General features: G+C 41.1%; 1 protein-coding gene across 1 annotated transcript in view; it reads left to right on the forward strand.

Annotated features, from left to right (window-relative positions):
- CD96 (CD96 molecule) overlaps positions 1-26,579 on the forward strand; it is a gene marked incomplete at both ends in the record, with an annotated part of 88,540 nt that overhangs the window by 14,163 nt on the left and 47,798 nt on the right. The window contains 4 exon segments of the mRNA XM_081235407.1: positions 634-758; positions 16,518-16,544; positions 16,546-16,735; positions 20,518-20,573. Coding sequence (XP_081091533.1) covers positions 634-758; positions 16,518-16,544; positions 16,546-16,735; positions 20,518-20,573 — 398 coding nt within the window.

The raw sequence follows: 26,579 nt of genomic DNA on the forward strand, positions 1-26,579 counted from the left end.
ATATGATACTACAATAGTGGATACATGCCAGACATTTGTCAAAATTCATGGAATGTACAGCACCAAGAATGGACCCTAATGTAAATAAACTATGGCCTTTGGGTGATGATGTGTTTGATGTCGGTTCATTGATTGTAACGAAGGCAACACTGTGGTTAGGGGTGTTAGTGATGGGGGAGGCTGTGCATGGGTGGGGCAGAGGGGATATATGGAAACTCTGTACTTCCCACTCAATTTTGCTATGAACCTAAAAGTTCTCTACAAGTAATTGTCTATTAAAATTTTTAAAAAGACAATTAGAGGCTAGATTATAACGTTTTATGTTCTACCTGATCCAGGAAATGTGATCTGAAGCCTAAAGCACCAATTTGGGGTTAAAGCAGAGGAACATAACAAACTGTGAGCTGGATTCTGTTAGGGTAGTTTCCCTATAGTTTTTCAGTGAGAAACAACTCTGTGCTTCTCAGTGACTCTTTTGCCATTTATACAAGGACTGTAGGTGGGGTCCCCTTCATAGGTGTAGCCTGAGGATAGATGAATCTCTATACTAAAACTGTTCTCATTTCTTGGATTAAAAGCACTTTACAAACCAATCACAGATCCATATCTTTTCTACCTTATGTTTTGTTACAGTTACACAGGATGAATGGAGATGCAACCATACAATAGAAATAGAGATAAATCAGACTCTGGAAATACCGTGCTTTCAAAATATCTCCTTAGAAATTTCATCTGAGCTCACCTTCGCGTGGTTGGTGGTAAGTGTTGCCCTTTTCAGTGAATAACTGCAATGATCTTTAAATATTAATGAAGTAAAAATGAATAACAAGTAACAATAGGGAAGGACACATGCTGGATGAGAGGCAGGCATTATGTGGAAGGTTGGGGAGTACCCAGGGGAGGGAAGGAAGGACACTAGGATTCCTTCCAACTCAGCAAGCCTCTGGGTCTGTGAATGCAGGAGCTTAGAAATTAGTTCCTCAAGGTTAGTTTATATTTCAAGCTATATACTAAACTGTGATTACAGAGAGAAAAAAGTGTGATGGTGCCCCCAAGAGGAGCCACATCCCACAGAAGCTCCTACTCACACATACTTGTTTACACACATGTGCAGAGGTGTAGACTACCTTTTCCCAGAACCCTTACTACTCCATTCTGGAAAATATACAACGTTGCTTAGATTGGGAAGCACAAACTCTAATGCTTATCAAATATAGGGAGAAAATGTGCATGAGAGAAGCAGGAGCTGAATAAGAAACAGTCACTGCCCAGCTCTATTATTGCCACAGGCCCGTAGTTGCCATGTTTCTGACTTAAAAGAATAAAACAAAACAAAACAGTAATCTGGATTTTTATGAGAAATTTTCCAAGGCAAGCCAGCCAAATGACAGCCAGCTCTTAACCAATATATACAGTAGACCTCTAGTACTACTGTTAAATCAGTTGATAACACAGGTCTTACACAATTATAAAGATAACCATAAACACACTTTCGAGAATCACGTAATAGGGTGTTTATTTAGGTGATCCAGAATATGACTATATTAATTTTTCATATCATCATCAAAATGAAAACACAAGAGTTAAAAATTCTTGCAGAACTAATAGAAGTCCGTGAATATAGCAGCTGATACCACCTGCAAAATACTGTACTCGCATGGTTGATCATTCATGTTACAAGTGAATAGATTTTTGTGGGCTGTCTTGGAAACTAGAACCTTCATATAAAAAGATTTCTCTGAGGATGTGCCAAATCCAAAATAATTGACTTGCAAGTAGGCCTTAAAATACAACCTACTGATAATTTTTTACTGTCTAGATATTTTTGGTCAGTAGGATCAAAAGATATTATAAAATAACTTTCTCAAATTGTCCTAAAATCTACAATGTCTCCTTGTCATCTGTCAAAAACCACATTTTTCCCCCTTTTAGTGTTTGGGTTCCAAAATGTAAGACTTCCTGCCTGACATTATACCCATCATTTGTATAAGTCAATTGTTCTTAACAAATGTGATACAGTGTGGCTCTTAGAAAAAAAAATTTTAAGTGGAGATTATGTCAGGAAGTCAGAAACCTGCTGAACTAAACATTACTGTAATGAAAATGCAGTATCTATACCTTGTTTACATTATTAATATATACCACCAATGGGCGAAACGTTTCTACCCTAATTATCACAAATTCACTATCAATGGGAATAGTAAAATCTAATAGTAATAAATAAGACTAAAGTTTACAGAATATTGAGCAGAGTTCCCTGACTTAAAAGAATAAAACAAAACAATTCTTTTCCCTAAGTGGGAAAAGAATTTGAAAAAGAACAGATACATGTATATATATAATTGAATCACTTTGCTGTACACCTGAAACCAACAAAACACTGTTAATCAACAATACTCCAGCGTAAAATAAAAATTTTTTAAAGAATAATAATAAAAAAATAAAATAAAATAAAGTTTAAAAAGACTAAAGTTTAATAAGCTTTACTCTACAGATTTTTGCTGGCTAGTCAGTTGATCTGTAGTGGACTTATCTTATCTGAAGGGTGTCTAATCTGTTTTTCCAAGCAATTGTTAAAGCTTTCAGTCAGCTTATGTCTTTTCTGTGACACTGAGCTTCTCCCGGGCAAAAAGCTGCACCACTCATTTCAAAAACCCCTAGCATCTAATATACTGCCTAGAACATAGACACTCAGTAAATATCTAATACATAATTGAATTGTTTCATTTCTCTTTGTCCCCTTCCCTCACAATCCTATTCATTGGCCTCATATTAAATGGATGATCACTAAACCTCATGCTGGCTGTCTGATTGGTTAATGAGCAGCTCATTAAGTATCAATGACTAGATAACTGATAAGACATCCTCTATCTAACAGTTTTCTTCAAAGAAACTAACATTATCTGTGAATCCTGCCAACACATTTAGGATAAATAAGGGATGGAGAGATTGCACCTAAGGTCATACAGTGAGAGAATGAGTCCTTAACTTCTACTGGAACTTCAAGCCACGCTCTCAGTTTAAAGAATGCATCATAATTGAGACAAATTGAGGAATCTTTTTGAAAGAAACTTCTTTTCACAGGGAACGTCGTATTGGCAAATGTGCTGATCAAATTCCAACTGTGCATTCCCTTTTAAAATGTCAAAATCTATTTGCTCCTCTAATTTACATCCGTACTCCATACTGCTGGCACTGTGGGATTCAGCAAGCCTGAGATGAAATCATCTAATCTCTCATTATTAAGGAATAAACTACAGTTCTTTATGTCATGACTGTTGTAGGTCTGCCGAGAACATAAATATCCCCTCAATCCATTTTTTAGTGCTTTAGTTTCTTGTTAAACTGGCAGTAGTAATCATAATGATAACTAATTGTTCTTAAGAGACATGATATAATGTGGCTTTTAGAAAAAAGTTAAAAAGTAGAGATGGTGAAGATGAGCACAGGAGGGTAGAAACCTGCTTTATTGAACTCAGTAACTCCGGGGAGCTGCAAAGTACTCCCACTTCAAGTGCTGCATTAAACCCTGGAAACAATTTGACAAACTAAAATTAGTTTAATCTAAGTCACTGGAAAGCAAAAGCCATGTCTTGTATGTGGAATTTTATAAAATCTAATTAATTCAGTTGTGACCTTCATGAGAAAGGTTATTATTGGGATTCTCAGTTATCATAAAAATATTATTTGCTGTGTGTCTCTGATCCCATGCTAAGGCTGTGTTAATTGTGTTCATGGAGCAGATCCTTTGCATTTTGGAATGTTACATTCCAGGATCATGACTACACTGAAGTAGAAAGGCATGTGGTGCAAATTGTGTATCCAACATTTATCTAGAAAGAGAGGTAACTAAGTAAACACAAAGGGCTAACCCTCGGTGTCAGCTGAGGCTCCGTGTGCATGGTTGGATGATATAGAAAAAGTCATAGAATGTGTGTATTTAGATGGAATGCAGTTGGTAGAGAAAGGACAAATGATATTTTTCCTAGTTTATGTCCTGGGGCACAAGCATGCAGTCAACAGGGAAATTCTGCGGGCTTACTCTGGGAGCTTCTAAATACAGTCTAATCTGTGTTCATTCCATACTATCATCCTGATTTCCCCAGTATAAATTTCAGTTCAATCTAACAAACATATGTGAATCTGTTTTAAGTGCTAGGTCCTGCAGGGATACAAAACTATATTGAACATGTTTCCAACCATGAAATACAACTTTAATAAAAATGGAAAAACTAGCAACATAGAGGGAAAATAATTTGATTCTGACTAAATGTACCTGGAAAAGCCTCTTAGGTTATGTCTGAGCTGGATAATTAAAGCCAGCAAACAACAGACATGTACTACACCAAGACCCTGGGACCTGTGAGCACATAGTGGTAGTGGGAGTGGGGGAGGTGATGAGGGAATGTTTGTTCCCAAACTTGGTGGATAAAGAGAAATCCATGACTTTTCTCTTTAAAATCATGAAAAGAAAATGAGAAGCATACCAGATTCACACAGTTCAATATTAGTGATAAAGGTATATAACTAAAACCTAGATGCTTATGCTTCTTTAAATTTTTATCTATAAATGTCTCTTTTCAATATTCTCTTCATTATTTGTAATGTTTTATATGTAAACAAAAATCGAAATGGTACCATCAACAATATTGGTTTTCCATGCCTATGGGAAGCCTAGCTATTCAGAAAAGAAAGCTGTCACCTTCTACCTGATGGCAACTGACCCTAACTGTCTTCACCATAATCAAAAATGAAGTGTTAACAAATACCGTATGCTAACACATATATATGGAATCTAAAAAAAAAAAAAATGGTTATGAAGAACCTAGGGGCAAGGACGGGAATAAAGATGCAGGACTACTAGAGAATGGACTTGAGGACACGGGGAGGGGGAAGGGTAAGCTGGGACAAAGTGAGAGAGTGGCATGGACATATATACACTACCAAATGTAAAATAGATAGCTAGTGGGAAGCAGCTGCATAGCACAAGGAGATCAGCTCGGTGCTTTGTGACCACCTAGAGGGGTGGGATAGGGAGGGTGGGAGGGAGATGCAAGAGGGAGGGGATATGGGGATATATGTATATGTATAGTTGATTCACTTTGTTATAAAGCAGAAACTAACACAGCATTGTAAAGCAATTATACTCCAATAAAGATGTTAAAAAAAATAATGAAGTGTTAGCCAACCTACAAAGTGTTGACCACCAATTGTGATGATTGGAAAAATATTGTTGTGGACTTCTATAAAATGGACATGGGGAGCTTTGCAACGAGCCTACTTGGCAGCACTGAGTGGATGGAGAATAAATGGAGCAAAGTGAAGATAGGAAGCAGTTAGGAGATAAAGAAGTAGCAATCGACGCAGTTAACAGAGTTTATTGAATGGGCTCTGTACACTCAGCACCTACTTGTCCTGTGGCCACCACTGCCAGCTCTGACATGGAGCTCAGGGCAACCCAGAGATGAGGTCACCTCACTAAATCAAATGTGCCATGGTCTCTTTTCTGCATTGAAAATTCTGATTCTAGTACTAAAATAGGAACCCCTCTGCAAATTATTTTAGGGTTTGTCAGGTCATTAAGAGACATTCAGGAGGAGTTTTCCATGATTCAACATGAACTCTCCCAGCTCTCATCATGCTAATTATTCTATCCAACTTCTGATGTTATTATGCATTTATTTTTCTTCTATGGGTCCTGATTTTCTATTTGTTTTTCTTGTGAATTTTTCTTCTCCTCAAACAGACTCTCAGCAGAAAAGTCAAGGACTGTCCATTCTACTACTTTTGTGAAGCAGTATGTAGCAAAGGCATTAAATAGCATGGCTTTTCAAGGGAAATTGTTTTCAAATCCTGGCTCTACATATTTTTATTTCCCTGGCTCTACATTTAATAGCTGTGTGACCTAGGAGCTAGGATTAGGGTGAAGTGAGTAGGGTCCTCACCTTGGGTGCAAAATTTAAGGAAGTGCCCCAAGAAATCAGTAATCAAGATATATATCTTAGGACTTCCGGGTAAGATGGCGGAAGAGTAAGACGTGGAGATCACCGTCCTCCCCACGGATACACCAGAAATACAGCTACATGTCGAACAACCCCTACAGAACACCTACTGAACGCTGGCAGAAGACCCCAGACCTCCGAAAAGGCAAGAAACTCCCCACATACCTGGGTAGGGCAAAGCGGAGAGATTCCCGCACAGAGGATAGGTGCCGAGCGGCACTCACCAGCCCGAGAGGCTTGTCTGCTCGCCCCGGCGGCGCTGGAAGCTGAGGCTCGGGCTTCGGTCAGAGCGCAGGGAGAGGACTGGGGCTGGCGGCGAGAACTCAGCCTGAAGGGGGCTAATGAGCCACAGCTAGCCGGCAGGGAGTCCGGGAAAACTCTGGAGCTGCCGAAGAGGCAAGAGACTTTTTCTTCCCTCTTGGTTTCCTGGTGCGCAAGGAGAGGGGATTAAGAGCGCTGCTTAAAGGGGCTCCACAGACGGGCGCGAGTCACGACTGAAAGCGCGGAGCCCAGTGACGGGCGTGGGACGCTGGGGCTGCTGCTGCCGCCGCCAAAAAGCCTGTGTGCGAGCGCAGGTCACTGTCCACACTGCCCTTCCGGGAGCCTGTGCAGCCCGCCACTGCCGGGGTCCCGGGATCCAGGGGCGGCTTCCCTGGGAGAACGCACGGCGCGCCTCGGGCTGGTGCAACGTCACGCCGACTTCTGCCGCTGCAGGCTCGCCCCACACTCCGTGCCCCTCCCTCCCGCCCGGCCTGAGTGAGCCAGAGTCCCCGAAGAGGTTGCTCCTTTAACCCTGTCCTGTCTGAGCGAAGAACAGACGCCCTCCGGCGACCTACACGCAGAGGCGGGGCCAAACCCAAAGCTGAGACCCAGGAGCTGTGAGAACAAAGAAGAGAAAGGGAAACCTCTCCCAGCAGCCTCAGAAGCAGCGGATTAAAGCTCCACAATCAACTTGATGTACCCTGCATCTGTGGAATACATGAATAGACAACAAATCATCCCAAATTGAGGAGCCAGGAGTCAGCGCTGTGCCTCTGAGGTGGGAAAGCGAACTTCAGGACACTGGTCCACAAGAGACCTCCCAGCTCCACATAATATCAAACGGCGAAAATCTTCCAGAGATCTCCATCTCAACAGCAGCACCCAGCTTCACTCAACGACCAGCAAGCTACAGTGCTGGACACCCTATGCCAAACAACTAGCAAGACAGGAACACAACGCCACCCATTAGCAGAGAGGCTGCCTAAAATCATAAAAAGTCCGCAGACACCCCAAAACACACCACCAGACGTGGACGTGCCCACCAGAAAGACAAGATCCAGCCTCACCCACCAGAACACAGGCACTAGTCCCCTCCACCAGGAAGCCTACACAACCCACTGTACCAACCTTAGCCACTGGGGACAGACACCAAAAACAACGGGAACTACGAACCTGCAGCCTGCAAAAAGGAGACCCCAAACACAGTAACATAAGCAAAATGAGAAGACAAAAAAACACACAGCAGGAGAAGGAGCAAGATAAAAACCCACCAGACCTAACAAATGAAGAGGTAACAGGCAGTCTACCTGAAAAAGAATTCAGAATAATGATGGTAAAGATGATCCAAGATTCTATTTCCCAGATCCAAAATCTTGGAAATAGAATAGACAAAATGCAAGAAACAGTTAACAAGGACCTAGAAGAACTAAAGATGAATCAAGCATCGATTAAAAACACAATACATGAAATAAAAAATACTCTAGATGGGATCAATAGCAGAATAACTGAGGCAGAAGAACGGATAAGTGAGGTGGAAGATAAAATAGTGGAAATAACTGCTGCAGAGCAAAATAAAGAAAAAAGAATGAAAAGAACAGAGGACAGTCTCAGAGACCTCTGGGACAACATGAAACGCACCAACATTCGAATTATAGGGGTTCCAGAAGAAGAAGAGAAAAAGAAAGGGACTGAGAAAATATTTGAAGAGATTATAGTTGAAAACTTCCCTAATATGGGAAAGGAAATAGTTAATCAAGTCCAGGAGGCACAGAGAGTCCCATACAGAATAAATCCAAGGAGAAATACGCCAAGACACATATTAATCAAACTGTCAAAAATTAAACACAAAGAAATCATATTAAAAGCAGCAAGGCAAAAACAACAAATAGCACACAAGGGAATCCCCATCAGGATAACAGCTGATCTCTCAGCAGAAACTCTACAAGCCAGAAGGGAGTGGCAGGACATAATTAAAGTGATGAAGGAGAAAAACCTGCAACCAAGATTACTCTACCCAGCAAGAATCTCATTCAGATTTGATGGAGAAATTAAAACGTTTACAGACAAGCAAAAGCTGAGAGAGTTCAGCACCACCAAACCAGCTTTACAACAAATGCTAAAGGAACTTCTCTAGGCAAGAAACACAACAGAAGGAAAAGACCTACAATAACGAACCCAAAACAATTAAGAAAATGGGAATAGGAACATACATATCAATAATTACCTTAAATGTAAATGGACTAAATGCTCCCACCAAAAGACACAGATTGGCTGAATGGATACAAAAACAAGACCCATCTATATGCTGTCTACAAGAGACCCACTTCAGACCTAGAGACACATACAGACTGAAAGTAAGGAGATGGAAAAAGATATTCCATGCAAATGGAAACCAAAAGAAAGCTGGAGTAGCAATTCTCATATCAGACAAAATAGACTTTAAAATAAAGACTACTAGAAGAGAGAAAGAAGGACACTACATAATGATCAAGGGATCAATCCAAGAAGAAGATACAACAATTGTAAATATTTATGCACCCAACATAGGAGCACCTCAATACATAAGGCAAATACTAACAGACATAAAAGGAGAAATCGACAGTAACACAATCATAGTAGGGGACTTTAACACCCCACTTTCACCAATGGACAGATCATCCAAAATGAAAATAAATAAGGAAACACAAGCTTTAAATGATACATTAAACAAGATGGACTTAATTGATATTTATAGGATATTCCATCCAAAAACAACAGAATACACATTTTTCTCAAGTGCTCATGGAACATTCTCCAGGATAGATCATATCTTGGGTCACAAATCAAGCCTTGGTAAATTTAAGAAAATTGAAATTGTATCAAGTATCTTTTCCGACCACAATGCTATGAGACTAGATATCAATTACAGGAAAAGAGCTATAAAAAATACAAACACATGGTGGCTAAACAATACACTACTTAATAACAAAGTGATAACTGAAGAAATCAAAGGGGAAATTTAAAAATACCTAGAAACAAATGACAATGGAGACACGACGACCCAAAACCTATGGGATGCAGCAAAAGCAGTTCTAAGAGGGAAGTTTATAGCAATACAATCCCACCTTAAGAAACAGGAAACATCTCGAATAAACAACCTAAACTTGCACCTAAAGCAATTAGAGAAAGAAGAACAAAAACATCCCAAAGTTAGCAGAAGGAAAGAAATCATAAAAATCAGATCAGAAATAAATGAAAAAGAAATGAAGGAAACGATAGCAAAGATCAATAAAACTAAAAGCTGGTTCTTTGAAAAGATAAACAAAATTGATAAACCATTAGCCAGACTCATCAAGAAAAAAAGGGAGAAGCCTCAAATCAATAGAATTAGAAATGAAAAAGAAGTAACAACTGACACTGCAGAAATACAAAAGATCATGAGAGATTACTACAAGCAACTCTATGCCAATAAAATGGACAACCTGGAAGAAATGGACAAATTCTTAGAAATGCACAACCTGCCAAGACTGAATCAGGAAGAAATAGAAAATATGAACAGACCAATCACAAGCACTGAAATTGAAACTGTGATAAAAAATCTTCCAACAAACAAAAGCCCAGGACCAGATGGCTTCACAGGTGAATTCTATCAAGCATTTAGAGAAGAGCTAACACCTATCCTTCTCAAACTCTTCCAAAATATAGCAGAGGGAGGAACACTCCCAAACTCATTCTACGAGGCCACCATCACCTTGATACCAAAACCAGACAAGGATGTCACAAAGAAAGAAAACTACAGGCCAATATCACTGATGAACATAGATGCAAAAATCCTCAACAAAATAATAGCAAACAGAATCCAACAGCACATTAAAAGGATCATATACCATGATCAAGTGGGGTTTATTCCAGGAATGCAAGGATTCTTCAATATACGCAAATCAATCAACGTGATACACCATATTAACAAATTGAAGGAGAAAAACCATATGATCATCTCAATAGATGCAGAGAAAGCTTTCGACAAAATTCAACACCCATTTATGATAAAAACCCTGCAGAAAGTAGGCATAGAGGGAACTTACCTCAACATAATAAAAGCCATATATGACAAACCCACAGCCAGCATCATCCTCAATGGTGAAAAACTGAAACCATTGCCACTAAGATCAGGAACAAGAGAAGGTTGCCCACTCTCACCACTCTTATTCAACATAGTTTTGGAAGTTTTAGCCACAGCAATCAGAGAAAAAAAGGAAATGAAAGGATTCCAAATCGGAAAAGAAGAAGTAAAGCTGTCACTGTTTGCAGATGACATGATACTATACATAGAGAATCCTAAAGATGCTACCAGAAAACTAATAGAGCTAATCAATGAATTTGGTAAAGTTGCAGGATACAAAATTAATGCACAGAAATCTCTTGCATTCCTATATACTAATGATGAAAAATCTGAAAGTGAAATCAAGAAAACACTCCCATTTACCATTGCAACAAAAAGAATAAAATATCTAGGAATAAACCTACCTAAGGAGACAAAAGATCTGTATGCAGAAAATTATAAGATACTGATGAAAGAAATTAAAGATGATACAAAAAGATCGAGAGATGTACCATGTTCTTGGATTGGAAGAATCAACATTGTGAAAATGACTCTACTACCCAAAGCAATCTACAGATTCAATGCAATCCCTATCAAACTACCAATGGCATTTTTCACAGAACTAGAGCAAAAAATTTCACAATTTGTATGGAAACACAAAAGACCCCGAATAGCCAAAGCAATCTTAGAACGAAAAATGGAGCTGGAGGAATCAGGCTCCCTGACTTCAGACTATACTACAAAGCTACAGTAATCAAGACAGTATGGTGCTGGCACAAAAACAGAAAGATAGATCAATGGAACAGGATAGAAAGCCCAGAGATAAACCCACGGACATATGGTCACCTTATCTTTGATAAAGGAGGCAGGAATGTACAGTGGAGAAAGGACAGTCTCTTCAATAAGTGGTGCTGGGAAAACTGGATAGGGACATGTAAAAGTATGAGATTAGATCACTCCCTAACACCATACACAAAAATAAGCTCAAAATGGATTAAGGACCTAAATGTAAGGCCAGACACTATCAAACTCTTAGACGAAAACATAGGCAGAACACTCTATGACATAGACCACAGCAAGATCCTTGTGGACCCACCTCCTAGAGAAATGGAAATTAAGACAAAAATAAACACATGGGACCTAATGAAACTTCAAAGCTTTTGCACAGCAAAGGAAACCATAAACAAGACCAAAAGACAACCCTCAGAATGGGAGAAAATATTTGTAAATGAAGCAACTGACAAAGGATTAATCTCCAAAATTTATAAGCAGCTCATGCAGCTCAATAAAAAAACAAACAACCCAATCCAAAAATGGGCAGAAGACCTAAATAGACATTTCTCCACAGAAGATATACAGACTGCCAACAAACACATGAAAGGATGCTCAACATCTTTGCTCATTAGAGAAATGCAAATCAAAACTACAATGAGATATCATCTCACACCAGTCAGAATGGCCATCATCAAAAAATCTAGAAACAATAAATGCTGGAGAGGGTGTGGAAAAAAAGGAACACTCTTGCACTGCTGGTGGGAATGTGAATTGGTACAGCCACTATGGAGAACGGTATGGAGGTTCCTTAAAAAACTACAAATAGAACTACCATATGACCCAGCAATCCCACTACTGGGCATATACCCTGAGAAAACCATAATTAAAAAAGAGACATGTACCAAAATGTTCATAGCAGCCCTATTTACAATAGCCCGGAGATGGAAACAACCTAAGTGTCCATCATCAGATGAATCGGTAAAGAAGATGTGGCACATATATACAATGGAATATTACTCAGCCATAAAAAGAAATGAAATTGAGCTATTTGTAATGAGGTGGATGGACCTAGAGTCTGTCATACAGAGTGAAGTAAGTCAGAAAGAGAAAGACAAATACTGTATGCTGACACATATATATGGAATTTAAGAAAAAAAAATGTCATGAAGAACATAGGGGTAAGACAGGAATAAAGACACAGACCTACTAGAGAATGGACTTGAGGATATGGGGAGGGGGAAGGGTAAGCTGTGACAAAGTGAAAGAGCGGCATGGACATATATACACCACCAAACGTAAGGTAGATAGCTAGTGGGAAGCAGCCGCATAGCACAGGGAGATCAGCTTGGTGCTTTGTGACCGCCTGGAGGGGTGGAATAGGGAGGGTGGGAGGGAGACGCAAAAGGGAGGGGATATGGGAACATATGTATATGTATAACTGATTAAATTTGTTATAAAGCAAAAAATAATAATAAAAAAAGATATATATCTTAATAAAATATTTTTAAAAATAAAAATTTAGGGAAAATCCATGATGGACAAAATGTCGAATTTTAAAATAAAGGCACAATGTTTTTTGTTTGTTTTGAGATCCTGTTGTGCTGTTCAAAGAACAGGATTTTCCAATCAGCCTGTGGTTCCTTGGTTTTCATGGCATCATTCCCCCCACGGGTGCGGGTTTGGAGGTTAACAAGGGCAGGAGAAAAGATTGAGCAATGCATGGCTTCATGGAGTCATTTTTCAAAATGTTAAATTGTAGAGAGTTTATTAATTTTTTCCACTGAGGCAAAATATGGGAGAATATTCTGATAAGTGCATTTAGGGATACACATTTTTCCTTTTGTCTCAGAATCCTATACAACCTTGGATACATTGCCCAGCCTGAGTTTTAGTTCTATCATCCACAAAAGGGGATAATTGTAGTTATATAATATAATTATAATTATATTATAATTATATAATTATAGCTTTATCATTATAATTATAGCTTTATAATTATATTATAATTATATTGTTATAGTGCCGGCTCCATGGTGTTGTTGTGAGGTGCTAAATAACTTAGCACAGTACCTATGCTCAATGCATATTAAAAACTAATCTTTAAAGAGTTCATTTTAGGACTCTCCATAATTCTTCAGTTTAGTCGAGCAGAGAGTAAATACTCATGAATTCACAGCAGGCTGACTCAGTTGAGGCTGGAAGACAGTGATTTAGTATTAATTGAACATCTATTGAGGGTTAGGACTCGTGTAGGTGTATCATATACATTAGCTAGTTCAGTCTACATTCCTCATTCAGTTTTGTAAGGGTCTACCAAGTTGGAAATCCCATGAAGTTTTAGAAATATTTATTAATATTTTTTAAATTATCAAAAGAAGAAAAGAAAAACAGGCAAGAATAAAGCTTCTGTGCAAGATCCCCTACCAGTCTGTTTCCGGAAGAACAGGTGCCCTAAGGTCATTCCTAACAGGTAGGAGTTGAGGTGTATTCTCTGACCCCTATCACCAAAGGTAGATCAATATATCATAAAAGGCTCCTTTCAATCAGCAAATTGTCCACACCTCTAAAATCTCCAATTTATACAAAGACCTCTGGCTTCCTGGAATTTCTTATACATTTTTCAGTCGAGATAGTCCACAAAAAAATTTTTATTTGTTTTGTGATGGCTTGGTTTTATTAAGATGTGCTGTCTCAGAGGCTTCTTTGTCCCTTTTTTGATGCTGTGACTTAAGTACCTTCTTTGTGTGACCTATGAGCAAGTTAGCTAACCTTGGTTTATTCCAGATCGTTGTAAGGAGTAAATAAGTTAAGACTTGAAAGAACTTGGCACAGTGCCTCAAACACAGTAGGTGCTAAATAAATTTAAGCTATGACTAATAAGAATATAAAAATGTAGTCGTGGTCATCGTATAATGTTAGTATTGTCTCTCCCTCTCCCAGCCCTAGACATTTCATTGTTTCCCTGCATTTTGTCACCTCTCTTCTCATTTGCTCCACGAAGGCAGGTGCTCACATGCAGATTCTCGCCCCTTTATATCTGGAGACTCTGGAATCTCTCAGGCTGTCCTGATGTTGTAGATTACAGGGCACACTTTGCAACCGAATCCATCTTTCCCAACGAAGGAACAAATCCCTCCTCTACAACAGTCAAGCACCCAGAAAATCAAAAAACACTCTACATAATTTTTTTTTTTTTTTTTTTTTGCTGTACGCGGGCCTCTCACTGTTGTGTCCTCTCCCGCCGCGGAGCACAGGCTCCGGACGCGCAGGCCCAGCGGCCATGGCTCATGGGCCCAGCCGCTCCGCGGCATGTGGGATCTTCCCGGACCGGGGCACGAACCCGCGTCCCCTGCATCGGCAGGCGGACTCTCAACCACTGTGCCACCAGGGCAGCCCCTGCATAATTTTTTAAATATCTTTTCTCCATCAGTTAAACTACCCTGGCCAGTCACCCCCAGCTATGCAGTAAAGGAGAAAGCCGTTTTCTCACCGATCTCCAACTTCAGCCTCTGACTGCCCTTCTTCCACGACAGAGTGACAGATGGAAATGTTCCAAATGGCGAGTCATTTACTAAAAGATCAAGCATTTTGAAGCCCTAGATTCTCACCAAAACAGTCCCTGTGCATAAAACAAAAGCTGTAAAACGTAGCTTGTGCTGAAGAACCTGCAGGGGGAGCCTGCCTCCTTAATTACTGGCCTCCAGATCAGCAGACGCTGAGTGAAATGCCTTCCTGTTTCTTCTGCTGTCAGGGCTCCTTTTGGGGCCCCTGTCTCCAGAACATAAGTTCTCTCCCTTTAATTTTCTGTATCCTTCCTCGTTAGGAAGGCAGTGGCACAGACTCCTAAGTCCTACTTTATGTGGGTATGAAGTTATGTTCTTTGCTTCAGGAGTAAGTCTGTGATTCTCTGCAGGCAGTACTACCTGTCTATCTGTAGGTAAAGCTGATCCCAATCCTCACCATGTTCACCTAAAAAATTGTCTTGCGTAAGAGTTTCTACTACGTATATTCTGGAAATGCCTATATAAACCGTCTAAGAAGTCTGCCTTCCTGTTTTCCACTTCTTGCTCTGTTCCCAGCTCATACTTGAATTTTCTCCCTCGCCTGGCTTCCCTTTCTTCTACCCTGAATCTGTCTCGTTTTTTAAACTAGAGGTTCCAAGTCACAGACCTTTGTTTTCATTATTTCATGACTTCTTCCCCATCCGATGCATTCCTGTTCACCCTGTTCCTTTTCAGTTCCTTCCATTTTCCCCGACCCCTACGCATAATGATTCATCTGTTGTTTGGAGTTAGACCAGTGGTTCTCAGCCCCCGGTCCTCTGAGGACCTTTTAAAAAATGTGCCCTGGGATGAGACTGATCCCAGAACAACTCCATTAGAACCTCCAGAGAAGAAGCTTGTGCATCAGAATGTGTTCAAAGCAACTCAGTTGAAAATATTGAGCTATACTGAAGGAGCATAAGGACATAGCCCTTCCTCTCTGCTTATGCCCCTTAAGAGTCCCCTCCTCACTAGGCCCTTAGTCAGCACATTTACTGACCCTGCCCAACACTGTGACATCTCCGGGACCTTGTCCATGAGATTCAGGCTAAGGCAAGAATAATGAAGGCTTTTTTTTCATAGACCCACAAAAAGGATTTGGACTAGAGGAATCAAGTACTCCAGTTAAACTCTGATCTCCAAATTCAGATGAACATTTACAGCCTATTCCTTATGTGTCCTTTTTGAAGGTCACAATCACAGAAATAAGAGCAGAAGGACAGCAACTAGGCTGAGGTAAGGAGGTAAGGAGATACCAAGGACACAAAATTTAAGGAGGCACTCACTCTCAGGTGCCCACCCTGCACTTAAAAGATCCTGGGAGTGACTGCTTCCTTAAATTTTGCATCCTAGGAGACTCTCTTTACCTCATTCTAGTCCTGGCTCTAAAGGGAGCTAAAATGAGACCTTTTCTAAAGGAATGCTGGAATGCTGGGACGCGAGGATGACTTTAATCATCCAGTTCAGTGAAGATTTAATAAGTAAAACTGATAGAGCCTCCTGAGCACATCTTAGCAGTAAGATTTCAGAGCTTGAAATGAGAATTATGATCTGACATTAGCTCCCAGGGCTGTACCCCACCCCCAATATGCAACTTATGGAAGGTTATGAAAGGCAAGCTTTAGTCAGAAGAGCAGCAAGTTTCTGTCTGTGTTAAGAGAGACTGACACTAATTTATAACTGAAAGTCAAGTGTAACGATACTTTCTCTAGTAACATACTCAGTATCTCTTAATTTCAATTCTTCATTCATCATCTCTATTGTTACAAAATACAAATGAATTACTGCCTGTGGAACACCTAGTCCAGAGCTGGCACAACTGAATGCTCAAAGCTGGTAACCATTTTGTCTCATCAGGAGGATAATGGAACTCAGGAAACACTTCTCACCCAATATCACCCAATTTCACCCCATCAGCAATTCCACGTTATTTAAAGACAGAGTCAAGCCAGGTACAGACTACAGCCTCTACCTCTCTCCAGTCCAAATCCAGGATGATGGCCGGAAGTTCTCTTGCCAGGTTGTAGCCAGGTCTGGCAAAATCTTCAGGTGCTCCACCACGGTCAGGGTTTTTGGTAAGAGTTTCTGTTCTCTGGACTCCCTGCCGTCCTCCTGTCACTGTCTCCTGCTTTCTCTCCACTAAAGAGGAAGCACCCTGTTAGCGGGAGAGCAGCCACACACGGGTCACTATTCTGGAGTTCTGTTTGCCTTGATACTTGTCATTCGTGTTAGGGCTGGGGACGAGGTAGGAAGCTAAAGAGTGATGGTTCAGGTGCCATAGATCGGTCAGTTTCCTGGGGACCACTACCTTATGTGCAATTTTAATGTTTCCTGAGAACACTGGAAGTCTCTTTAATTATAACTGGGTCTAATTGCTTAGTTGTCTAATTGCCTTAGTTGCTTTCTGGAGCAGAGTGGGATAAGGCCAGTGTGAGAAAAGGAAGATGATAAACACAGCTCCAAAGAAACTCTGCAGGAGTCCTCTCACCCCTACCAAGGCCAGCTGGGGTGAGAGACTGTCCAGCTTCTCCAGCAAAAGAACCTGCTGGGATGGCCCTCTGACCCTGCATTCGCAGGAGAGTGGAGCTTAGGTGAAATATCCACTGTGGCCTCAAACGAATTGCAGAGACTCTGCAGGGTGTGAATTTAAGGGAAATGTGAAAATTCTATTTTGCTCAGTGATGCAAGGAAACATCAATAAACAGAAACCCTTGGCTTTGGATATTTTTCATTTTTGTGACCAAGAACTGTGTTTTTTCATTTTTCATTTTAAATGAAAGGCAAAGAGGACAACAGTGCTGTGGATGAGCAATTAATTGTTTTTGAAATGCGGTAAACAAAGAGAAAATAATTCACAAAACCGAAGAGCATGGGCTGGTAGATTTTTTCTCAGTTGTCTGAATGATAGGACAAGTGAAAAATCTTTGTTTTTACTTAGAATCTTATTGATAATTATTAGAGGTCACACAATTCAGTATTTTGAAGGAAATGCAAACCCTTTAGTTCATAAAGGTGGGAAGAGCTACAGCCAAAATGTATTTAGTTTGAAGTCGCTTGCTTATAGCTTCTCCTGTATCTCTTTCTCCAGCTCTCACTCTCTTCCTCCTGCCCTCCCTCCCTTTCTCCTTCCTTCCCTCCCTCTTTCTCCATCTCTCCTCAGGGATGGGCTAGGAAATAATCAATTGCCCTTGATGATCAGGTTCCTTATGGAGCCTAGACAATGCCCTGTGATGAGTTGGAAAGGCTGTTCATCTCTTTTATTGACATCACCATTCACTCACTTATGGGGTATGACTGTCTTAGCACAAACATGAAGCTGACTCACCTGGCCTGACTATTGGCAAATCGATGGAGGCAGCCATCCGGGGTATGAAAAAAAATAATTCTGCGTTAGGCAAACTGTATCCCATTTGACCAAGAGTTTTTGTACCATAACTCCATCTAATTGCCTTGTCAACATTTAAACCATGTCATGTATCTCTTTGCTGCATTAAAATACCTTCATCTTGGTCTGGAATGCTTTTTACTCTTTTACATCTCATCTTTATCACCCTGTCTCTACATCTCTCTGTCTCTATATTTCTGTTTTCTTCTTCTTTGAACTCCTTTCAGTGGATGCTTAAAAATATGAAACTCTGCCTATTTGTTCACAGACTTAGATTTTTCTGCTTCTTGGTTTTCTCCTTTAGCAAATGGGCCAGCTGTGTTGTGTTTGGACAGTCTTTAATCTATTTGGGAGTGTCACCCAAGTGTATATCATAGTGATCCTGGCAGAGGTATACACATATCATATTCAGGACCCACTCTGCGTGCCTGGCTGATTCCCCAAATAGAATAAACCAAAAACAAAAACATGAAAACCTTGAAATAAATACTCAAATGTATCACTGAACCATTCTCTAAGCCCTAAGTCCAGTTTATTTCTTCTTCCAGAACACCTTCATTCTCTGGCAGACCAGGGATCAGAAGCTTCCCCTCTGCTGCTTCCTGCATCCCTCTCACTAGCCTCCTTTGACTTTCCTTTCCTCAGTGGGGAGTCACCTGCCATCACAAGTTTGCTCTCCTGCACTCTTAAGCTCTATACGTGATTGTCCTGAGCCCCCCAAAGAATCTGTCTCTCTCAATCACCTCTGCAACTTTTAGTAATTGTTCTTTCTTTCAGGTCCTTCACTCTACTGGCATTTGTTGCTAATAGGAAATCAGAAATAGGCCCCCTCCCATAACTATTTTAGGTTGTATCTTGGTTTGGGTTCCCCTGAAAGAAAACTTTGAGACAAGAATTCGAATAAAATTAATTTATTTGACAGGTAGTCCTAGGAAACATAGGAGTGGGAAAAATGTCAAGGAAGGGAGGAAGATAATAAAATGTACGTGATCAAGCCAGTTAGCACTATGGGCTTAGAGCTCATTCCCACTGGGAAACCCTGGGAGAATACACATCAGAATTACACCAAACAAAGGCGAGGAAGCTGGGGTATTATCCACCAACTCCCCACCTGTTGTCACCATTAACCCTCTGGGACTTCCAGTCTGCTCTACTTGTGGACTGAGTGTGTTTCCATAACCTCAGTAAATCTTCAGGAGAGGGTCGTATATATGCCCAGCAAGAGGCCTTCAGTAAGCAGAGGCTGAGTGGATGTAGCAGACACTGATGGCATCTGTGACAAGGGTCTTAATATTTTTTCCACTGGTTCATAGCGGGCTTTGTCTGCTATACTCAAGAACTTACTTGAGGGATTTCCCTGATGGCTCAGTGTTTAAGAATCCACCTGCCAATGCAGGGGACATGGGTTCGATCCCCGGTCTGGGAAGATCCCACATGCCGCGGAGCAACTAAGCCCATGCGCCACAACTACTGAGCCTGTGCCCTAGAGCCCGCGAGCCACAGCTACTGAGCCCATGTGCCACAACTACTGAGCCCACGTGCCACAACTACTGAAGCCCACGTGCCACAACTACTGAAGCCTGCGTGCCTAGAGCCTGTGCTCCGCAACAAGAGAAGTCACTGCAATGAGAAGCCCGTGCACCGCAACGAAGAGTAGCTCCCACTCGCGGCAACTGGAGAAAGCCAGCACGCAGCAATGAAGACCCAACGCAGCCAAAAAAATGAATAAATAAAATAAAATAAATAAAAATTTTTAAAAAAAAGAACTTACTTGAAGTCACTTCAGTTCAACATGATGTCCTCAATGTCTGTTTTATGTTAGGCACTGTTAAGTGCTAAAGATGGAGAGATGAATAAAGCATTCTGGCTCCAAGGCACTTAAAATTTAGCGGGACAACAAAATCACTGAAATAGCCCCTGATCTCTTGTAGTACCGAACAACTAAATAAGAGCCAGGTGTTCTTCCTGCCCCTTCAGGGACCTATAACTTGTGCTTTATTTCTAGGCCTTTGGACACATAGAACATTCCTCTTCCGTCTGCCCACTGCCTGCCCCTCCTCTCCCCCACATTCCTCCTTTAACCTGACTCACCCAGAAGCAGCTTTCAGATATCAGATGCGGCCTCTTCCAAAAGCCTCCTCTTATTCCCCAAGGTTGAGTTAGAAGCTTCTCTTAAAAGCTTTCTTCAAATCCCACATGTCCTTAATAGCAATACTTATATCCGTTCTATGAATTCTAATTTCTAGTTTATGTATCTGTATTTTCCATGAAAATGTAAATTTCTCGAAGATGATGAATATGATTTCTTCACCTTTGTTTCCTAGGCATCTAGTATACTGCTGGCACACAGTGGGAGTTTAATAAATATCTGATGAGTTATGAATTTTTTACACACACACACACACACACACACACTAGTGACCAGGTAGGGTATCATTCAGGGCCACTAACTGTGTTTTATTTGCCTTTAAGCTAAGCCAGAAATCCCCACGACTGTGGAAAATAATTCCATGGGTGTCTTCGGAGAGGTGAGTCACGTTAAAGCTTTTGAAAATCTACAGCATAATATGCCAGGGTGTGTCAGTTTGCATCATTGCTCAGAATGTTTCTCAGAGGACCTTATTCCAATTAATTTCTGGTGGGAATGAAGGAAAGCTGAGTTGACTCTAGAACCCAAATGGGAATCCTTATTTTCTGACTTAGGGCTCTCAGAACATGTGATCTTGTGATCCTTAGCCCTTAAATTTCCTGGAAAAATTGTCTCAGTTGTTTAAATTTCTGTTTAATAAATATTGAAGTAGATAGTGAAGGAGAAGTAGGGGTGTGAATCCTGTTTTAAGAATGAGGTTTTTGCTCATCCTTTGACGTTTAATTTGTTCTAATTCATTTCCTATACCAGCTTTCCTAGTGTTTTTATTTTTAAGTGACAAGAGGAAATGCACCCTTCTGAACTCATTCAGAACCCTGGCTATTTCTTAGGCAGTACAAGGAAGGGCAGGAGAAAAAGGAAATTAGAATGGGGCCTTCTAACTTAAAATTCTTGTAGGTAGTTCCCAGCCTCTAGTCTCTGGGATCTGGGCTTATTTCCCAGCTCTTCCTCTTGCTGGCTGTGACCTTGAACTAATTACTTCACACCTTTGTAGTCAGTTTTCCCATCTATATGAAGGGGGTAAGGAGAGTATCAGCATGTTGTTGTTGTTTTTAGGAATTAAATGAAATAATGCATGAAAAATTCTTGGTATATTGTTTGGTATATATTAAGTGCTCAATAAACATTACGTTGTTATTACTACTAATGTGTGTTGATCAGCTGTCTTGTGGCATTATGACTGCATTGAAACTTTTCAAAATCCCAAGTTAAATAAATATGCTCCTAATTCTCAAACATTTCCTGTTACATGGGATGAGAGAAAATTATATTCCAGTTTCTTCTAGCCCCAAGAACATTAAATAACTTATGATTTCTTGTCATGTTTTCACTGAATATCAGTCATGTAATTTGACAGCTGCATACAAATCATAGCTCAGACTCTGTGGTATGGTTTTAGATGAGTATATTATCCAAGTCTTTTGATTTTATGAATTAGTCTCTTAGATTAATTGTTATTATAGTCCCAAGTACATAGGAAAGGTTTCCATTTTTTTTGTTCTGCCACAATTAATTTTCAAGTTTATTAGTGGACTGCATTTCAATAGTTTAAGTAAAATAAATAATCTAATGATATAATGTTTGGTAGGTGTTTTGTTTCTTATCAGGATTTTTTTGTAGGTTCTTGGGCCAATGTTTATAGGTAACATGGACTCAATCCAGATATAGAACCACAAGGTTAGATCCAAGAATTCCAGTTTAAAAAGAAAAGGACTTTGTCTTATGTGTCATCAGATTTTCTCTTCTGCACCCATGCTTCCCTGGGCACTGACTAGAAAAACCAGAGAACTTTCCTTCCTGGGGAATTAGTTAGAATTAGTTGGTGTGGAATCACCAACTCCACATAAGCAGCTACAGGACACAGCTTGTCTGTGGATCTTTTAAGACCTTGACAAACATTAGTAATTCCTCACTCTGATATTCTTATAATCCCAATTATATTTTTCATAACTTATTAACTCTTCAAAGCCCTTTCACATGCTTTTATCATGTGATGCTCCCAATAAGCCTCTGAAATAGGTAGAACATCTTGTTATTTCACAGATGAGAAATTGGGGCCTGGAGAGTCTAAACCATTGGCTGAGCCACTAATGAAGGGCAAAGGTGGGATGAGAATTTAGCATGCCTGTACCCAGGCAGGATGGCATAACGGAAGGAGATTATGCTTTAGGGGCAGATAGAACTCAGGTCAAATCCTAATTCAACCACCTACTAGCAACATAGCCTCATCTAGTAGTTAAGCTCTATGAGTCCCAACTAACTCATCTCCAAAACTGGGATCATAATCAATATTACACAGGGTTCTTAGGTGCATTAGATTTATGCACAGTAATGGAGTACATAGCACAGAGTGGATGTCTCAGTAATGTTTCTTCCCTTCCCACTATTTATCACTCACTCACTCTCTTTTCACTTATTCCTTCCTCTGCATGAATATTCATAAATCAGCTATGTGATTGATTCTCAGAGACAGTGGGAGTTAATGAAAAAACACAACAAGATAGGTTGTGGAATCTGATAAACCTGGGTCTGAATTCTCCTCCTTCACTATTAACTCTGGGCCTTGGACCAGATTAGATTAGATTCCTCATCAATGAACAGGGACAATGATCCCAACCTCACAATGGTGACATAAGGACCAAATGAGAGACCTGTATGCAAATTATCTACTATCTGGCAACCATTAGTGCTCAGTAATGGTAATTTCCTACCCTCTTCCCTTCATCTCTTAAAAATTAACCAAGTCAACATGCATGTATTGATGCTTACTAGGTGCTACATGTTCACTGCACCAGCAGCCCTAAATGTTAGAACAATAGGGGTTTGGTCAGCTGTGAACTGTGTCTTCCAGTGTTACTAGTTAAAATTACAAAGCTTATGGTTAATTTAGCTTTCCTGTAGAATAGAAAAAACCCCAGATTATTCTATTAATGATGTCTTTCAGGCTTAGACATGCTAGGGATGTCCACGGAGAGTGTCACCCCTATGGATGTGGTGTTCTTGCGTGTTTCCAAGGGCTCGGCTTTGCCAGGGCTCCAGCATGGCACACAGCCTCACCTCCACAGCTCCATGGAAAGAAAGAGTCTTTAACGTAAACTTCAGGGCCCCCCATGTAGCAGCTTTTTGCTCTAGAGCAAGAGATGCTGGGCCAAAGAGTCCCTTGGCCACAGCCCCTGGCCCTCTATACCCCTTACTCTGATGATGCAGCAAAAGAAAGCACAGGAGAGATACACGAAAACTCTAGTTTACTCAACAGGGCAGTCTTTCCACGAGCCACATGTGTCTCTTTTTCCTGCCTGTGCTTTTACTAGATCATCTCCATGGGTCCTATCCTTGTCACTCTCTATTATGTTTTACAAAATTTAGGAAAGAAACTAAAAAAACAAAACAAACAAACAAAAAACAAAACTACCTCACATGAAATGTAGGAAACAAAAGCAGTTGGGATTAAAATGCCTAAAAAGGAAGAGAGGTTAAAATAATAAGACCCATGGAAAAAAGACGCTGTAATCTAAAAGCAAAACATCAGTTTAGCAGGACATTTCCAGTAGCTATTTACAGAATTTGATTGTTTCTGTTTATTTAATTTTGGTTTTGCAAAGCCTGAGTTTTTGTACATTCCTTGACCTTCTTAAGCTCCATTTCCTGTGTGTGTGTGCGTGTGTGTGTTGTGTGTGTGTGTTTAAGATTAGATATTGCAAGCTTTTTTTTCCCCTCATAGGATCTTTTGTAGCACATTAAGACTCTGAGTCCAAATCTCCAGCCGTGTGACTCCCAGCCGCCATCATCATTTGCAGCGGTGAGCCCCTGAGCCCCTGAGCTTTCACCACAGATGGAAAGGGTCCTAAAAGGGGCACCATGCCCCTGGGGGAAAACCATAAGGGAAGTGAAAGCTTTAATATCAGGCAGGTTTCTAGAAAAAAGGGGATTACAGGACTGCAATGCAGCCTGGGTTTTTCACAAGCCTGGTGTTTGGACTTGTGTCTTTTCACAAACAGCTCACAGGGAAGACAGATCTGACTGTTAGAGCAGCTGACATGTCTAAGAACAGCAGTAAAAAGGAGCCACATAGGTGGGGACCAAATCGTGGGCAAGACACGATTATTATACCAGGATCTTGTCTGCTTTGTCTCTTCTTGTCTTCCCCCGCTCTCACCATGCCCTCTTCCCCATTCCCAATGCAGTTTTTTTTTTTTTTTTTTTTTTTGCGGTACACGGGCCTCTCACTGTTGTGGCCTCTCCCGCTGTGGAGCACAGGCTCTGGACGCAAAGGCTCAGCGGCCATGGCTCACGGTCCTAGCCGCTCCGCGGCATGCGGGATCCTCCCAGACCGGGGCACGAACCTGTGTCCCCTGCATCGGCAGGCGGACTCTCAACCACTGTGCCACCAGGGAAGCCCCCAGTGCAGTTTTAAAAATAAATAAATAATAGGTTCTACAGGAATCATCCGAAACAAGTCAGCTCCAGCACAAAGGCCAGAGTAGTTTCTAGTTTGATTTTATTCTACTCCTGAGTTAATATTTTAAGCATATCCTCAGCAGCCCAGGGCATTTTCCTCTCCATATGGACTGCTGGATCCCTTTTCTCAAAGCATCTCTAAATATTTAAAGATGAACAGCCCTTAAAAAATCGGAGAACAAGGCATTGGCATGCAGTTAGTATCTAAAAGAGGAATATAATCTGAAACCTACTGCTCAAATGAATGAGTGGTCTGTGTGGTATGCGGGGACAAAACAAAATCTACTTATTAAAATTGACCTCAGAAGCTAAGAACATGTTCTCTGTCCTTCACTCTCTCAGACAGTCAAGGTCTCCTACCTTCCCATGGTGAATCTTCTCTAGGGAACTGTCTCTCTTACCTTCACATTTCTTCTCTATCCCTGTTTCTTTTTCGGTTTTCTGCCTCTGTTCTTTATTTCTCCTAATATACCCCAATCTCTCCACCTTTTTCTTCTTCTTTTTCTTTTTGAGGTTCTTTCATCTCTTCCTCACGTACTCCTCCTTTAACAGAGCTTAAAATGAAATCAAATTATGCTTTAATATATATCCTCTATTCTTAATGTTTAATTCAAGTGAGTTGAAACGTCTTTACTTATCTCTGTGCTAATTATGCATTAATTACTTATGTGTTAGATTGTGAGAGAGACTTACAGGATTCAGACAGGCTGTACTGATGAAACAGCTTTAATATAAGTGGGGCAATAATGGGAGAAAGATATGCATCAGAAGGGTCTGGAGATCTCAGGCTCAGGTTTCTTTGTCCTTCCACTGCTGGGTTGCACAGAACAAGCTTTGTATCCAGTTCTCAAATCAACACCAGCATGTGTGCAAACACCTCTCTCCCAGGAAGCCTAATCTCTGTTCATGGTGGGCTCTCAAGAGTGAGCTGGTCACATAGGCATATTCCAGCCACCCAACCAGCCTCAACCATCAAAACCTTCAGTTCCACCAAAACCAAGTGCTAGGCATAAATCCCATTATTTTCACTCATCAGTGCTGACACGCTGGTACATTCTGCCCCCAAATAACCCACAGACCCATGGTGGCAAGCTGACATTTCTCTTTAGTTAGTATATTTTAAACGAATCTTAATTTTTTTTTTCCCAGTACGCGGACCTCTCACTGTTGTGGCCTCTCCCGTTGAGGAGCACAGGCTCCGGACACGCAGGCCCAGCGACCATGGCCCACGGGCCCAGCCACCCCGCGACACGTGGGACTCACCTGGACCGGGGCACGAACCCGCGACCCCCGCGTCGGGAGGCGGACTCTCAACCACTGCGCCACCAGGGAAGCCGCGATCCAATGCGTTCTGGAAGCAGGAGGAGAAGCCTCAGGGTTCAGGCTGTTCAGGAGCCCCAGGGCTGGGGCCTCACTGGGTCTCCCTCAGCGTGGGTAGAAGCGAGCATAGACAGATGCTGATGTCGGAGACTCGCGTTTCCTCAGAACGGATGCCACGGGCTGTCCGGAGGCTACAAAGTCTGCCAGGGTCTGTGAAATAAAGTTCTCAATGTGAGGTTAGCTTGTCCCTAGGGAGGTCCCTCTGGGGCTGGGATTCTAGTCCACACAGCAGGCTTAGCTGTTTTCAGCGGGAGGAGCTGGCATGCCCGAAGGAGAGAGTGGTGGAGCGAATCTCCACAGACCTGGTTGTTCCTGGGTGTCCTCGGCAAGCAGCTCACCATCCTCCACCTACCCAGGCACCATTGCCTGCAAAGCCAACAGCTGATGAGAACTTCCTGACAGCAACTTACTCCAGATGTTTGGCTTATTTTAAGAGGTACCTCATTTTAAGAATAAATAAACAAAGGGAAAATTATAGCACATGTTAAAAACAGCCTGACTTCTGTGTCCTTTCTTGGGTCATTTCTTAAGTGATTGAGAGCCTATT

This window comes from Mesoplodon bidens (assembly GCF_964165515.1).
Source record: "Mesoplodon bidens genome assembly, chromosome: 5".
Classification (NCBI taxonomy): domain Eukaryota; kingdom Metazoa; phylum Chordata; class Mammalia; order Artiodactyla; family Ziphiidae; genus Mesoplodon; species Mesoplodon bidens.